This window comes from Sturnira hondurensis, unplaced genomic scaffold (genome assembly GCF_014824575.4).
Source record: "Sturnira hondurensis isolate 20B ecotype Veracruz unplaced genomic scaffold, ASM1482457v3 Scaffold0006799, whole genome shotgun sequence".
Taxonomy (NCBI): Eukaryota; Metazoa; Chordata; class Mammalia; order Chiroptera; family Phyllostomidae; genus Sturnira; species Sturnira hondurensis.
This window is the reverse complement of record NW_028079430.1, coordinates 177,586-195,546: the sequence shown is the minus strand read 5'-3', so window position 1 is coordinate 195,546 and position 17,961 is coordinate 177,586. Positions and strand designations below refer to the sequence as shown.

At 43.4% G+C, this 17,961-nt stretch overlaps 1 protein-coding gene across 1 annotated transcript; it reads right to left on the bottom strand.

Moving 5' to 3' along the window:
• Positions 1–1,417: 1,417 nt before the first annotated feature.
• Positions 1,418–17,879, bottom strand: PSMA5 (proteasome 20S subunit alpha 5). The gene is made up of 9 exons (XM_037050400.1): positions 17,730–17,879; positions 13,787–13,853; positions 10,266–10,392; positions 8,036–8,103; positions 6,757–6,864; positions 6,563–6,621; positions 5,895–5,997; positions 4,922–5,008; positions 1,418–1,666 (listed from the first exon to the last, which is right to left on the bottom strand). Exons 1-9 carry the CDS (start codon positions 17,756–17,758, stop codon positions 1,589–1,591), a joined length of 726 nt encoding a protein of 241 aa, XP_036906295.1. The 5' UTR covers positions 17,759–17,879; the 3' UTR covers positions 1,418–1,588.
• Positions 17,880–17,961: the final 82 nt, after the last annotated feature.

Genomic DNA, 17,961 nt, shown 5'->3' with positions numbered 1-17,961 from the left:
AAAAAAAGAAAAAACTACCAAAGTTCCCTTTCAAGAATGCTATAATTTCATTCTTTCAAGAATTCTGAACTTACAGTTGTAGAAGGCGTATGAAGTTTGCTGTTTCGGCAGTTGCTGAGGTACAAATGCACTGTTCGGGCAGCGCCAGATGAGGCGAAGAGGCGAGCTAAGTGCTCTTCCTAGTGGTTTTTCCTAACGTGATCCAGAGACAACTCTCACCCCTCTCTAAAGCAGCGTGTTTTGTCCATGTCCACGTTAACCTACTCGGAGTTAAAGGGACTAGTATTCATTGCCTTATTTCTCTGCACTGGAAGCTTCAAGGGCACACAGACCAGATCTAGTTTTTTCGCAAGTCTACCCTCAATGCCTAATGTATCACGTGGCATATGGTCAGCCTGTTAAATTCCAATACATGGAAGTTGAGACAGGATCTTTCAAAGGCGTTTTCTATTAAGATTTGGTAAAAGGTGAACACGAAACTAATCTGATGATCATTTTATATTTAATAACAGGGTTAAATCATTAAAACAGTCTCCTGAACATTGGTGACAATATATTCTAGTTCCTTTTCTTTCCTTACATGTCTAAAGAAAAATTCATTTCTTCCAAATATTTTCTGTCGTAAGTTTCCAAATGTATATAAACACAAGTTGTTTTTTGCTGGAAATACAGTGAGTTTACTAGTGCAAGTTCATTTCAAATCTCAATGAGAATTCCCTATTACTGAGTAGCTATCTAGGCTGCAAGCCACCTGGTGGTGTAAAATCAAGAGCTGACAATTTAAAACCGGAAAATCTGAGTTCCATTCCCAACAGCTGAATTTTCTGTCCAGTCACACAGCTTTGGATTCTTCATCTGTGAAGTATAATAACAATATCTACTTCTATTTAACAGTATCTACTGGCCATTCCAAAGTATAATGTAAACTACTTCTGAATGACACTCTTCTCTCTTCTTGATTCGTAATTGATTGCCAGTGGGGCCAAGATCAGGAATTCAATTCTTTTACAGTCCTTCACTTCATTATAAAGAAGTCTCTTTCCCAGGTGTGTTAGGATACCAGAACCCGTGCAACATTGTAGCTGGTTTACTCCAACCCACCAGTGTTTGTGGACAAGTTCAAAACACGTTCTCTTGATGGTCAATTAGTAGCCTCTCCTTCATATAAGTAAAGCAGCAAAAATACCTATTTACCCAAGATTAACTACAGGACTAACATGTATTTACAGTGGTATTAGGATCTTAAATGATTGGGAAGAGCTGGTTTAATTTTGAGTTCATTGCCAGCTATGGTGGAGAGCCACTGAGACCACTTCAGAACAGACGTTGTGAAAGGTACTGACATGAACACCACTCTCTTTTCTGGCCCTAACATAAGCATTGCGAACAAAAGACTGCATTAGAAGAGAATACTCTATTAACAAATATTTTAAGTTTTTCTTTATTTCAGAACTGCCTTTATGTACAGACATCATTAAAAAATGCACATACAGTGGAGATTTTCCAAGGAAGAGGAGCTGGAAATACAAGTTAAGGGCAACCAGGAGAACTGAAATGGTCCCAGAGAAGCTCTGAGGATCGCACTTCCTTAAATGTCCTTGATAACCTCTTCAAGTTCTTCCTTTGTGAACATGTGGAAATTCTGGCCGGGCTGGACGGTGGCTAGCTGGAAAGAAAACAGTGAAGGGTTAATTAGCTGGGCTCAGTCGGCCTGCTGATGGGAAAGAGAAGCTGCGTTAGTGATGATGCAGCTGGTCAGCAGGAACCAGGGGATCTGCTGTCCCAGGGATGTCCTTTCCGGCAACAGCTTCTGAAAATAGTTCTCTGACTCCAAAATAAACATTCTTATTGACCAAATTTTCTATTTTGAGGTTAACCACACATCTTAGTTAACCCAATGCCTGGCGTCACTGTCACTTCATGAAGTTACTGCAACAAGGATCATGAAAGCAGCAGCTAGTTCCATGGGGGTATTTTCTTCTGTTAAAGGTTCCTTTAGAAATATATCAAAAGAATATTTACAAACTTGCAAGTTGAGCTTGTGTGTGACAGTAGGTGACCTGGCCACTCTGTGCCTCAATTTTCATAGGTAAAAGGGGATAATGATAGCATCCAATTCACTGAGTAATTATGACAATTAAATGTGTTACTATGTGTAAAGTGCTTAAGGACAATGCCTAGAACACAGGTGGCAGACACAGGCCCGTGGGCGGAATCTGGCCCGGCACCTTGTTTCTGCCTGGTGGTAGCAACGACCTCCTTGCCCCTAGTTAAGGAGCAGTTACGTGTACACAGTCCTAAAATTACATTCGGCCCTTTGAAGCAACCGCGAGGCTGATGTGGGCCCTGGTGAAAATGAGTTTCACACCCCTGGCCTAGAACATTATCATAAGCACCAAAAAACTGTTAACTATCATTAAGTATTATTTTCTCTGCAACTTAACAAAATTATTATTATTTTTTTAAGGACTGGCAATGAAAAGATTCTATTAATACTGGTAGGAAATCAGTTTTGACCAAAGTTATCCATCATAACCAGCAGTCCAGATTATGATCTATTTAAGCAATGAAAGATTAGGGTCAGAAGATGGTCAGTTTCAAATTTACTAAAACTACCCCGTTTCCCATCATCTCTGCTGACAACACAGTGCCTGTCTGGGGCAATATGAGGAACAGGGGCCACTTCTTTTTTGCCTATAAAGCTGTTGAATTTAACATTCCTCGCACTTTTCTTAAACTTTAAAATTAAACACACTAGGACATTTGTTAGTAATATTCACTACTGATATTTAACATAACTTGAAAACTTCCAGGATGAGCATAATCCAGTTCATATGTTTATTATTTCCTGCCTCGTGTATACATAAAATTGAGAAAAAGATTACATCTTAAAACTCCTGAAGATCTGTTCTCTCAAAGCCGGCAGTCTCCACCAGATCCTCCTGAAAGATCAGATTATGTGAAATGTGAGAGTCCCAGATATATTTGCAAAATATGTGTTAAAACAATTCACTCATGTCCATATAGACCATGAATTCTATTCCAAGGTTGTTAAAATATAGAAATGTTACTACTGCTTCTCTAAGGACAAGACATAGAAGGTCAATAAACCAGAGAAGAGTGAGGGCCCACAGAATTTCTTACCAAATCACTCACAGCTCACAGGCTGGTCCTCCCTAATCAAAACAGGGGCTAACAGACTAGCTGAATAGAACAGCCCCACAGAACCAGCCTGCAAATCGATACTAACAAGACTCAACCAAGGGCTGCCATTAGGAAGACACTCATCGGGACATGAGTAAACATAAGCCCTTGCATTTGCATAATCATACATTTATTTACATAATGAATAGGAAAGGTTTTCCTATTTATCTCACTTTACTTTTGAAAAACCTCTGTGAAGCTTTTCCAATTTGTGATTCTGGCCTCAGCTAGTTTTTCTTTAAAAAAGACTTTATTCTGAGAGAGAGGGGGAAGGGAAGGAGAAAGAGAGGGAGGGAAACATCGATGTGGGATTGCCTCTCCCAGGCCCCCTGCTGGGGACTTGGCCTGCAACCCAGGCATGTGCCCTGACTGGGAATCGGTCCAGCAACCCTTTGGTTCACAGGCCTGTGCTCAGTCCACTGAGCCATAGCAGCCAGGGCATCACCTAGTATTTTAATGTGGCCCAGCAATGCTTTTACTCATGCCTGTCCATTTGGCTTTTCCAAGTATTTCCCATTCTCTTCATTTGACTATTGCATCCACCCACCACCCTAAGGAGATGATCTAATAACATATAGGACCTCTCACCCAATTCACCTCCGAACCTACCTTATCTTCACTCATCGTTACCTCCTCTTCTCCCATCTGCTCTGAGCCTCCTAAGCATGGGCACTTGGAACTTGGTCCATGCCTCTCCAGTGTCACCTCTTGCCATCTCCCTATCTTCCACCTCACACCCCAGTGTTCAGACAAAAGCCCCAAAGTTCCCGTATATGCATGCTTTTATTTTATATCTTTCAGCCTTTGCACAAGGCTGTTCCCTCTTCCTGGAATAACCTTCTTGTCCTTTCTTCAGACATCACCTCTTTCAGCAAGCTTTCCCAAGGCCCCAGTGTACGCTCTGTGCTCCCGCGACAGTCCACTCTTACTGCTATTAGAGAAGTGTCACCCCAAGCTGTTGTTATGTGTTCACCCCCTACACTACACAGTAAACGACCTGAATGGGAACTGGCTTTTCTACGTCTGCATTCCTGGCACCTATCGTGGTACGTGGCCTATAGTGGGTATTCAATACACATAATGTGAAAGAATTCTAGTCTTAGAAACCAACTCCGCCCTGGCTGGTGTAGCTCAGTGGATTGAGCGCAGACCTGCAAACCACATGATCGCAGTTCGATTCCCAGTCAGGGCACATGCCTGGGTTGCAGGCCAGTTCCCAGCAGGGGACTCAGGAGAAGCAACCATACATTGATATTTCTCTTCTTCTCTCCTTCCCTTCCCCTCTAAAGATAAAAAAAAAAAAAAAAAAGAAACCAACTCCTTCATTTATACCATACCTTCCCTCTTCTAGAACTTTTCCATCATTAACCTTTTTTATATCTTTTAACATTTTTCTATCAACTAGTTTCTTCTCAGTCCAGAGAGTATTTTGAAATCTTTCCCCACCCTTAAAAAGACAAAGTCCTTTCTTTACTGCCACCTTCTGCTGCCGACATGTCTCGAGAAAGCAACACGCTCTTGTCCTCACCTCCCTTCCGCTATTTAACTCGCCAAACTCTGGCCTATGCCATTACCGCCTTATCAAAGTTCCTTATTCAAAAGACACCGATACCTTCTTAAGAATGGGCGTACACAAACGTGATTTTTCTCGATCCGTTCAATCTTCAGTAACAGGAGCTAAGAAATTTGAATAAAAACCAGTAAAACAGAAAAATACCTCTATGTTAGTTGCATTCAGCTTCTCTTCCATCACTTGTTTGAGGATGATGAGTGAAGACTTGATGGCTTCTTTCAGAGTCATAGACTTGAAACAAAGAGGGTGAGGAGAGCAGCCATTAATTGTACTCAATCTCTCCTCCCTTGAGATTCCCCCATACCTTCCTGAAGAAATGATTTAGCAACTATTAATAGATCTCACATCTTAATAAGTACAGCACATTACAAGTACTCTAGAATTCAAGTAAATGGTAAACAAGAATACATTTATTCAGAGAAAAATGTCTTATTTTAAACCAGAACAAAATTATGAGCTTTTACATGGTGAGTGGTCTTTGAAGAAGGGGAAAGGGCTATCCTCTTGATGTTGTCTTTTAATTTAGAAGCAAGACAGTGTTCGTGATATCCTATGAGTAATAATTCCTCAATGATCTAAGAAGATGGCCCAATGATTTAGAAAATCTACTCTTCTTTACTATGTTTTGTACCTCACTCCCCGCAGATGTAAAGTCAGTACTGTCAGAGGCTGAAGCGAGCAGGGACCTCTGTAGAGAACACCTGAATGATGTGTGTGTCAGCCTCCAACCACAGCAAGTTACCCCGAACCAGGCCTTCCGACCCCACAAAGATGAAGCGTGCCCAATGCCCACTTGTTTCCAGAGGCAGAGAGAGAGTATAACCTGCTGGGGAGAGCCGTGAAGATCAAGGACAAGCAACCTGTGGTGCACCTATGCCACAGCACTCCCCGGCAACAAGGACAAACTGCTGCTGTGTGCAAACCAGGGGCAGAGCAAAACCAGCACATCGAATGAAGAAAGGCAGACGTGAGAAGGCGGTGCAGACAGAACTCACATGATCTGGACATCTTAGTGTTTGTAAGCTGTATCATGATTTTAAAACTAACGAAAGTGGGAAAGCTTATCAGCAGAGATGCAGTATAGATATACACACCACAAGTGAGAATGCTTAATTACCTTGTGGTAAACTTCTTGCAAGGAGCTCTGGGCACCCTCTGAAGCGGAGCCAATTGCTCGAGCATCACACTGTACAAAGGTCCCAGAGGGGTCCATATGGAACCTGTAAATGCCCCCAAAAGAAAAGGATTACAATGCTTAAGAATGGTGGTATTTTTGGGTAACAAACATCTCACTAAAAATATAAATGCTTGGCCTATGGTCAGGAAACTCCACCAAAATATGGAGGCACAAATGCAAAAGATGTTCTATGCCTGGAGGAAGCTGATCTTTTGAGCGAACCAAAGCTTCCCCGGGAACCGAGAAGAGAGTCATGGCGTAGTTTGTATAAACATGGCACTGGGGTGTGCCCGTGTAGAACACATTTGCGGACAGGGATCAGAGCAACACTCCAATGCCAAGCTCTCCAACACATCCCCTGACTATGGGGACCAAGTTCCTTCTACTTCTTCCCAGAATCAGGCCTGGTTCCAACAGGGGAGTTCTTCAGACCACCCCCAAATCTGACTTTCTACCAACAACATAGAACCGCTGAACCTCACAGAGTTAGAGGCTCTTTGCCTTTTACGACACCAATCTCAGTTGATTTAAAGTACCAGTCTCCAACCCACATTAAAATGATTCTCCCAAAAAGGAGGCAGGAAAAAATACAGCAAAATGGTTCTTACAGCTGAGGTCCTTTCTCGTCAACTCCTCCAAATAACAGTGCTACTCCAAAGGGACGAGACTAGAACCAAAAACAAGAGGCAGTAAGATAACTGGCTGGGGGGGGGGGGGGGGGCAGCCGGGAAAGCTATGTTTAGAGGACAAACGTCCCAGGTCCCATAGAACAGCCAGGAAACTTGACACAAGCCCCACTCACCATGGCACCTGGATCTGCATCTTCTTCTCCAAACTGCAGAGCCAGATTGGACACCGCCTGGGTCACACTCTCTACCGTCATCGTCTCATTGTAGGTGAACCAGTGGTTCTGGAAGAGGAGCCAAGCATGGTCTACTTTCCAAAGAGAAGGGCCTTCGAGCAGCCCCACCACACACTGCACATGCCCCCGGCCCTGCCCTTGAACTGTGCTTGGAAGCAAAGCTTCAAGGAAGACACCCCGGAACTTGAAGCTTTGGGGTGTCTTCCTTAACACTAAACACGAATGTTTGGGGCTACATGGGAGAAGGAGAAATACTCTGAGATGGACTGTTACCAAAGGACCCTAAGCAACGCTGGACTGGAGAGCTGCTCCCTGAAAGAACAGTTAACCCCCTCAGAGCACCCGGTTCAGTTTTTTCACAAAAGGAATGCGAAGAGCTGGGTGCAACTTTCCCTCAAGACACTATCTTATCATTTTGTTGGTATACAAATTAAATGACTTACTCTCACTGACAGCAAATTTGCAAATAAGTGCCAAAAATTTTACCCATCACATATTTCTTTTTCTTACTAGTCTTGCTCTCTGGGCAGCAGGTGCTCAGTTAAAAAAAAAAAATTCAAGCCCTGGCTGGTGTAGCTCAGTGGATTGAGCACAGGCCTGCGAACCAGAGGATCGCGGTTCGATTCCCAGTCAGGGCACATGCCTGGGTTGCAGGCCAACTCCCAGCAGGGGATGCACAAAAGGCAACCATACACTGATGTTTCTCTCCCTCTCTCCTTCCCCTCTAAATTTAAATAAATAAATAAAATCTTTATTAAAAAAATTTTTTGTCTTCAGTATTCCTGACCAGCATTTGTCAACTGGTACCTGTCATTATTCACCACAGGAGAGCTGTTATCTGCAAGCCCAGCAGCAAAGGTGGCTGGGCGGATCCTGTCCTCCAGCTCTGTTCACCTCCTGCTATGTGCTCCCACACAAAGTCCGGAAACAGCCATGATGCTTGTGTATAGAAGGCAGATCGAAAAGGAGCGAGAGACTGTCAGGACTATTTACCAGGGCTTCCCTAAAGCTGCGATGGTTGGGTGGCTAGCGTGCAGGCCTCCAAAAGTTGTAACTAGTTGTTGTAACTAGTGGTAACTAGTGATTCTACCCAAATCACTCCCAGGAGCTCCACCTGATACTAACACAGGCGACCTGCAACGCAGCCCACACAGCTGCAGCAGCACTGGACAAGGAGCGCAGGCACCCTGGTGAGAAGGAGAGATGAGGCTAATTTTACCTGGGTCTCCACTCTGGCTTTATCAATTAAAGTCTTAGCATCAGCAATTAGCCCACTCATGGCACAACCTGTAATGTAAAAGCAACAGTGACCCAGCGGCCAAATCCTTGAGGACTCTTTCATCCACTCAGGAAATACTGAAGTTCTGCAGTGGAACCAGGGCACCGTTCAGCAATCCCACACCAATATACCCACGAGATCAGATGGGAAATTATCTGCACTGAACTCCAAGTAAAATTTATTAGAAACAAATAAGAAACCATCTACAATGACAAAGAAATCCAGCTACTAGGACAGAAAAGAGAAACAGCTAATCAAACATGAATTTCCACATATTACATCCTTCAGCATCCCTTTAACGCTCTTTGTAGGCCATGACGTACTTGCAAACTATGCAAACACCAACACCCCAACAGGAAAAGTAAGGAAAAAAATTACCATCTTACTGTGAGCTTCGATGGAAGACCCCAGAATAAAATCAAAAGCCTTTTCCTTTCCCCTCCAAACACAAACCAACCAATATACTAGTGGGCAAGTCTGCCTGATGGTCCAGGGTAGTAAGTTTATGGCTGTTTCTTTACATGCCAGGACTCCAACCTAAACCTCCAGCCCACACCTCACTCCCACGTCTCAGACCTACAAACCTGGCCAGACGACTCCTTACTGCATCTCCTACTTGGATATACCAGACTCAATTCAAGTCACTTTCCTTCTAGACTCTCTCTTCTTCCTTGGCCCCACAACCAATCACAGCCCAAATTCTCTCAAACTCGACCTGGTCCACAAGGCTGTTGTTAGTCCTTACCTCTCCACTCTCTGGCCCCAGCCCTAGGTAAAGTCCTCATTTCTCTTTGTTTGGATTAAAAGCAATTTCTTACCGGGTCTCCTCGCCTCCGATCTCAGCCCCTTTCACTCTGCCCTCAACATGGTTATCAGAATGGTCTTTCTAAAACCCAAATCTGTTATTACCTCAATGCTTAAAACCTTTCCCATCCATGCAAAAGGACCAGTTCAGGCTCTTTCCCAGACTCCTTTCTTGCCACAGCCCGTCCACCCCTTGGTCACATCAACTGCTGTGCCAGGGTACTTTACATTTTACACAGCAAGGCGCTGCTCCTTTCCATTCCCTCTGATCAGTCTGCTTTACCCTGTTACAGCCAGACATTGTTCCCTTTGTAAAACTTCCTTCCTCATCTTGTAGAATTCAACTCAGCTCAAGCATCACCTTTAGGGAATCCTTTCCTGAACGCCCCACTCCCACAGGCCTCAGGCAAAACTAATTATTTCCTCCTCTGCACCCCGGCTGAGCACACGCAGCAGCCATTCTTAATATCGACGTCACCGAAGAGCACTTATTTGCATGTCCGCCTCCGTGATTAGACTGTATGCTTCTAGAAGACAAGGACGGTGTCTCATTCCTCTCTGTACCTCTGGTGACTAGCACAATGTCTGGCACACAGTAGGCTCTCAATCTGCTGAATGAAGTAACACTGACCTACCTCCAAAGACAGGTGACTTGACATGAAGTTGACACAATATCATAATATTAAAGAACTAAATCTCAGTTTCTATATCTATGAAAAGATAATATTAAGCTCCCGGAGTTACCATGGCATTTGGTTTGGATGCCTTTAAGCAATTATTTTACCAATGTTTCATAAGCAGATGACCAGATAGGTTAAGAAAATTCGGACAACCAACTAAAATGCCATGCTGTAAATAAGCAGAACTACTCACTACAATGATGCTAAAGCTAAGGCAGGGAAATTATAACAGAGACAAAACAAAAAGGGGGGTGAGTAGGGGGAGACAGGGAGTAAAAAGACAGACCTGAAGATCCTTAAGAACTCCTCTTTTTTAGTGAACAGCTCTAGCTTCCCACACCACCCTCTGCTTCATCAGAATCCTCAGCTCCCAGTGGCTTCCCACCAGGCTAATATTATGTACCAATGAAGACCCGGCCATCACAGGGAGCTAGCCTTTGATTCAGCCTTTATGTATTTCAACAATCACCACATTTACAGAGTCTAAATTTGAGGGAGAAAGGAACTTTAGGAAGTTAACGAGCCCTGCAACTGCTTCCTACGCTGATCTTAGGCACACTGGTCTACTGCCTGGGAATCGACAGCTAACAAGGGACTAAGACATTCTCCACTGACCCTCCCTTGGAACACCAAAGACTAGTCAGCCCAGGCCTGATCCTACAGAGCAGCTTCTGCCTATTCCTTACCTATGTGAGCATCGATCTCTACAATTTTCTCGATGCTGCTTGGCTCCATGAGTGGGGAGGTAATTCTCTTCTCCACAGCTAGGCACACCCCCTCTGACGTCTGGATTCCAATGGCTGTAGAACCAAGCTGAAGAGAAACATGTTATAGTTATCACGTGCAGGTCAAAGGACAGTCTCACAGATCTGCCAGAACTTTTCTGTGTGTCTTCCCAAGACAGACACCCTGACCCGCCACAGCCAGCACATGTACGGAGCACCCTGCTTCTGTCAATGGCAAGAGCACCGATTTACAGAACTTTGTGCCTCTAAAGGGGAAGTTCAAATAAGGTCTCGAAAATATCTGGAAAACAATCAACTTGAATGCCAATTATTTTTAAAGATTTTATTTATTTATTTATCTTTAGAGGGGAAGGATAGAGGGAGAGAAACATCAATGTATGGTTGCCTCTTGTGCGTCCCCTGCTGGGAGTTGGCCTGCAGGGAACTGGCCTACAACCCAGGCATGTGCCCTGACTGGGAATCGAACCACGATCCTCTGGTTCGCAGGCCCGCGCTCAATCCACTGAGCTACACCAGCCAGGGCCTGAATGCCAATATTTTGAAGAGAGGCAGATTCTGAAGTTCTAAACATACCAGGCAAGGAAATAATAAAACTCTAGTTTTTTCTAGACCTGGTTTCTTTTCACCTCTGCTATCTCATCTGTTCCGAAACGTGATATTCCTCAAATCTATGTAACTCCAGAAAAATAACTTACTTAAAAAAAAAAAAAGAAAGCCCTGGCTGGTGTGGCTCAATGGATTGAGTGCCAGTCTGTGAACCAAAGGGTTGCTGGTTTGATTCTCAGTCAGGGCACATGCCTGGGTTTCGGGCCAGGTCCCTGGTGGGGAGGGCATGCCAGAGGCAACCATACATTAATATTTCTCTCCCTCTCTTTCTCCCTCCCTTCCCCTCTCTAAAAATAAATAAAAATCTTTAAAAAATTAAAAAATTGGAAAAAAGAAAAACCATCACCATGATAACAATACTAAGTTTTCGAGGTCAATAGCACAGTGTGGCTTGGTTCTGTCTCCCCATCTCCATCCCCTCCGTCTCAGTTTCCTTGTCTGCAAAATGAGGGTAACAATAGTAATGCTTCCACTGAGAAGGGTAAATTAATACATTACAATGGTTAAAATGTTGCCTAGCATAATAAGTGAACAACAAATGTTAGTTATCCTTGTTTGCACAGCTTATTTCTACTGCCTCCTACTCAGTCTCCTATCTTCAATTTCTCTCTCCCAATGTATCTTTCACATTATGGCCCGACAGACCTAATAAAAGGCTACTTTCATTACACTACTTCTCTGAAGAACTAGTATCTCCCTATATTGCTTGTAACATCAAATCCAAATAAGCCTCCAGAGTTCTCAAAACCTAATTCCACTTTTCTCTTCCAACCTTATTACTCATTATTCTCCAACAAAACCCCTCAGGTACAGCCCCACGCATCTTCCCATGCTGTATTTTCTGCTACCCTTGCCCCTCTGCTCACGCCGTCTCCCCGCCTACCCAAGCCCACCCATCATTCATAAAGCCTTCCGAGACTCTGTGCTCTCGCCTCGGAGTTACCACTGTCTTTAGTTAGCTCTACAAAGCAACGGCTGCCACTGGAGCATCAGACTCCTGACGCCTGTTCTGCAAAGGATTCCAAAGAATTCCATGAATCATGTGCATAACATGTCAGCATGAGATAGGCTCTAAAATACATCAAAATCAAGGTAATTCTGTTCTGTATACTTACAATTATGCCCAAGTATTTCTAGATTACGATTTTGCCTAAACTCCACTCACTTCCCCTTGGTGCAGCCCGGGGAGAAGAAGGGAAAAGAGGGAACATGTGAACCCTCTGTAGTGTTTCTTTAATAAAACTCATTAGAATAGCAACCAATGTCCAGATGCTCAGTGTAATACAGTAATTCTGACACTGACACAGATTTTCACTCCTGCCCCAAGAAACCGACTCTGAAGGCATTCCCCCCACCTCTGCTGGCTACCTCTCACTCATGCCACCCGTACAGTATGTCCAAGGGGTCATTTCTACCATCAGCCATTTTTAGTCACCTCTCCAGATGCTTCCATACTACTGAGTCCTTACAGTTATCAAATCGCTTTCTCATTGGCCACTCTTAAGTTGCCGGGGCAACAGCCAGTTATTTAAACACCAAAGAGCCTGAATTTTCACAAAGGTTAAACTGCATCCATTAAGAGCCACATCACTATGTAGGGAGATCAGATACCATCTCATTATCTCTAAGCAATCTAGAAATTGCTAGCAGTAAGGGGCTTAAAGGAGAACCCCCCAAACTGAGCATTACTCTTGACTTGCATATATGGGCAGAACTGTTATCTTAGTTGGGGCTCAACATGAATGCCACAGCTTGGAATTCTGGTGGCCCCTTATTCCTAGTCATGTACGGTTTCAATACAGGGCAAAGACGACGGGAAGTAAGAACAGGCACTCGAAGCTGGCCCATCAATTTGTGTCCCACGATCTATCACAGCACTTCCTCCTTCACTTCTGTCTCCAGCTAATTGAACTCTTTTCCTCATTTCCAGATTCTCATGCAACTGTTTCTGCCCAAGCACTCCTTCCAGAAGAGGTAGCTTAGAAGGAAACACAGCAGCTCTCTTTAATCATCTGAGGAAATGTCTTACAGAAGCAGTTCAGACATGTGTGGTTCAAGAGCAGAACTAGAACCACATAAAGGACACTTCAGGAGTTTGACTTTTGATTCAACACGAGGATAAACTTCTAAATCATTATGAGTTATTTCCAAACAGGATGATTGACATCATGAGAAAATATTTTGTCACTGGAACTATACACACAGAGGCTGTCTGGGGATGCGGCGCAGACTGAGGCACAGGGTGACAGGCTGGATCGGGTCAGTGACTCTCAGCTCTTGCTGGACATCAGTGTCACTGGGGGAGTTCTCAAAAATACCGATGCCGGGGCCTTATCCTAGACGACCTGAGCCAGAATTTAGATCATTCCTCACCCAACAAATACAGTTCCTACGTGAGAACTTTAGCTTACTTTCTAATTTTTTGAATACTCATTTTAACTATTCAATTTTGTTACTCAATTACAGAACACATCTCTTACTCAGTCAAATACAAATTCACAACCTTACCAAGAGTACAGGCGATCAGTTGAAGGATTTGTTAAAAATACCTCCCAGGTGCTAACTCTGAACTTCTATACCCCGCCCCCTTTATAGTCAAGAAGATTATGAACACAAACAGAGCCATTCAATCCACTGAGACAAAGCTACTTATATAACTATGAAGCAGTTATCTATTCAAAAAGCTCTGAAACAGATTTTATGAATGGGACTGAAATTGCTACTAAAATGATTAATAGTGATCGGTAAAGAACATTTTCTAAAGGAACAGAGAAAACACTTTCACTCGAAATAGTCTACCAGTAAAGCATTAAGTTGCCATGAAATTTCAAAAGCTACCCCACTTGATACTATACCTTGATAGCCTCAATGGCATATTCCACTTGGAACAATCTTCCTTCAGGAGAAAAAGTATTTACACCCCTGTAATTTAAAAAGAAAAAGATATAAAAATTGTCAGAAAAATAAGCATAGAGACACTAACCTCAAGTTCCTAGACACCCAGCTTGAATGGCCACAGGACGTGCATGCCCTCATTATTCCTTGCCCACAACAATCTGTAGCTTGTGTGTGTGTGTGTGTGTGCGCATTACAGCTTCTCAAAAAATGGAAGTGATATAGGGAACACTTCTGCTCCACTCCCAGAAAGTCTTCAAACTGACCCAAGGACAGCAGGTGACTTTCTGCTTCAATGCTGAATCAATCTGGAATTCCTCTGGTAAATTCATGCCCCCAAACTATCAGGCAATTCCCAAGAAAATGCCCACTTATCTTTATCATCTTCCCATTGCACTTGATGTTAATATCTTACTTTTTAGTAAAAGTCACAGGTTTGCTCTATTTATTTGCATGAATTAGTACTGTTACCTTAACAACAGACTGAGATCTGTGTAATCCCTACAGCCTAAACCAGTTCATTCACTCAGTGCATATTTATACCAACTATGTGGCGGACTGCTTCGTTCTCTAAACACCTCGAGCCAGCCTGCTGGGAATTCTGGTGGAGAGGCACCACTAACGGTCTTAGCTAGAAAAGCTTTAAGCACATAATGGACACTTTAAAAATATTGGAACAAATGAATGAAAACAGTTATGATTCTTGGTTTGTGGACTGTGAATTTTGAGACATATAATATGATATACCAGAGTGTTTTCAAATTTGTTTTATCAAAAACTCTTCTTTTTTATATTTTATTTATTTATTTTTAGAGAGAGGAAAAGGGAAGAAGAGTGGGAGAGAAACATCAATGTGCAATTGCCTCTCATGAGTCCCCTACTGGGGACCTGGCCTGCAGTCTAGCCATGTGCCCTGACTGGCAATCGAACCAGTGACCCTTTGCTTCACAGGCACGTGCTCAATCCACTGAGCCACACCAGCCAAGGCTGAAAAAAACTCTTCTTTTAAGAGTTGTATATAAACCCCTAAAATATAAAACAAATATACAAGTTGACATTTACTACGTAACTACTATATGTCTGGTACTATTACAAACCTTTAAATGACTTAACTCAATCCTCAAAACAATCCTATGAAGTAGTATTCTAAGGATACTATTTTACAGATAAGGAAGTTGAGGAACTAGGAGGTTAAGTGATCTGCGCAAAGGCACTCAGCATGTAAGAGGATGAGCTGGAATTAGAATTTAGGCAACATGACCACTGAGCCCAAGCTTCAGCTATTCCACAAGACACCTGCGGGAGTCACTGGGACTAAATCAGGGGTGAAAGGAGGGTCCTGCCACCCCAGCTACTGTGGGCCCCAGAGGTAACATCCCTGAGGGCATTTAAAAGGAAGTTTAGGACTCTAAGGAAGATTTTTTTTAATCACTGGGAGAAAAGTCCAAGGACAGAAGACCTGGGATTAAGTTCTTGTTCTGCCACTTAGTCGCTTTAATTCCTTCAAATGGAAAAACATAAAACAAATCAAACCTCGCCTCTGTCACAGGGCCATCAGTACTGACCTGCACAGAGTGTGAAAGAACTTTGTCAAGTGTAAAGTACTACGCCACTGTAGTATCTTCATTCTAGTTCAGAAACTTCACTCTAGTGACGTATTACTATGTCCTCCATAACAGGGGTTCTGCTCTTGGCCCTCTTAAACTTGACTGTTTTCAGGGTTACTTCATCTATGCCAAGTACCACCTCCTACTTCCAAATCACCATCACCAACCTCACCTCTTCCCTTGTTAATCTAGATGCCTCCTGAGTACCTCCTTGGATGTACCCACAGCACCGAACACCCGACATTCTCCAGTCTGAAATCTCTCCTTAAATCCAGCCATCCTTGCAAAATCAACTCCTCTTGACATTCCCATTTCAGTGTTATTTTAAAACACCTCCCATCTCCCTGTTTCCCAAGCTAGAAATTCTAAATTTCTAGAATTATTCTAATCCATTCTTCCCCGTCTTCTCCCATATTAACCATATGCCAAGTCATATCAATGTACATCAATTCCTCCTACACAGTCACTCGACACTTCCATTCTCAATGTCCTCATCACCTTCCACCTGACTACTGCAATAGCCTTCTAACCGGTATTGACTCACTTTTCCCCCTAAGCCAGTCATTAATCTCTGTAATAATGATGACCATGTAACTTCTTAAAACAAAAGTTATGGCACCCAGTTACCTACAGAGTAAGATCCACACTCCTTAGCTTCATGGTGAAAAACACTCAATATCTAGAACCATCATATTGTTCCGTATCTCCCACTATTCCCATACATTATCTGTGCCAGACAGACTGGAATTTCCCAAATATGCACTGTGCTTTCCAAATGCTCCTTGTTTGTACATCCTAGTCAAAACTCTTGACTTTTATTGTGCACATTTATCAAAACCTTGTTTTCTCAAGACTCGGTTTAAATTATCAGCTCCTTTGTGAAGTTTTCCATGACCCGCTAAAACTAAATGTAATGCATCAAAATTCCCAAAGTGTCAGATTTCCCTAATGACGTGAATGTAAATCTGATTCATCCTGTAGTTATTTTTTTCAACAGTTCTTTGAAAGACAGTCTTCCATTTGGGGCAAGGATCTTGATTTTGTTCGCTGCTCTATGGCCAGCAACTAGAACAGTGCCTTATACACAGCACACAGTCAAGTAAAATACATCAGCTAAAACGTAAACGAAAGGGGGCTGTATTCTAGACTTTCTTGGGAAGACACAAAAAGTGAATGACACAAAGCAAAATAAAGATGTTAAGTAAAATGTCAATGCTCTCTCAAAATGTCAATATTTAGTCAAAGCTAAATACTAAGAAAGTCATTTCATAGGACAGTAGGAAAAGATGTCAGTTTTAAAACTCCACGTACTACACAAGTCAGCAAAAGGATAGATAAAGTTGCAGTTTCAGGTGATAGAGCTTCTGACAGAGTCTATGAACACCTGACAAGAAAGTTTCTCCAGCCACCTAGCTGGAGAAAATAACTGCCTTTCCTAGCAAAAAAAAAAGACAGCTATGTTTAAACTTAACTGATCAAAACAGAAACTGAAAGTAAAAATGTCTGCAGCATATGTGCAATTTCATACTACTTAGTATCTCCAAGCCCTGAAAAGTATTTTTAAAATAAACAGAACAGTCTCAATTTTGATTTAGAAACCAGACCTGGCTTGCCTTAAACTCTTTAAAAAGTCAGAGAAGCCCAGGGCTAGTGGAATCGGCACGGTGAGAAAACTTTTGAGAATCACTCTAAGTCAGATTCCAGACACTGTATCTAGGCACAGCTGAGATTGTCTTCCCGCTTTTGCGAGAACCGTACGTCCCAGCATGCCTTACTACATCTCAAAGGAAAGGCTGCTGTCCCCACCACTGAGTAATGGAAAACGAGGTTCTTTTTCTAGAAGAAAAAAGGAGCTGCCAATATCAAACTCAGTATATATTTTCTAGTTGCTTTTTCTTCCAGGCAGCACGTCTACATTTTTTATAAAGGTAGCAAGAAAAGATGAACAGGGTAGGGGGGGTAGAAGGGTAGAAGGCCAGGGTAGAAGACCTCTGGCCTTCTCGAGGTTAAAGGTCAGAGTACCGCCCCTCAACCTCCTTCCCCAAGCACGAAGCAGGGCTTCTCGCTTCCGCACCGAGTTAGGACCCGGCAGTGACTCAGCGGTAGGACAAGGACGGCCGATAGGCACAAGTATATCTTCGGGAATCACAGCGGGCGGTTGGGAGGGCAAGAGATCCCCAAGCTAGACCAGCCCGGGTTCCTGGAGCGCCCCATGACACGGCAGAACCCAGACCGAGGCTGGGCCCCTGGCCTGCCCACCTATAACTCCAACCCCATTTTCCCTTGCCGCACATACCTGTCGTACTCAGACCGGGTGAGGAACATGGCGAGGATAGGAGAGGGCGGCAGCGATTACGCGCGGATTTTGAGAGCCAACACGAGCGCACCAGCACACAACTCCGCACACCGCCACAAAACCGAGGCCCCACTCCCAACTGCGCGTGCGCCCGCAACCCCTTCAGCCCGCCTCCTATGCCTGCCTCCTATTGGTTGCACAGAGTTCCCGCTGAGATGATTGGGCCAACGAG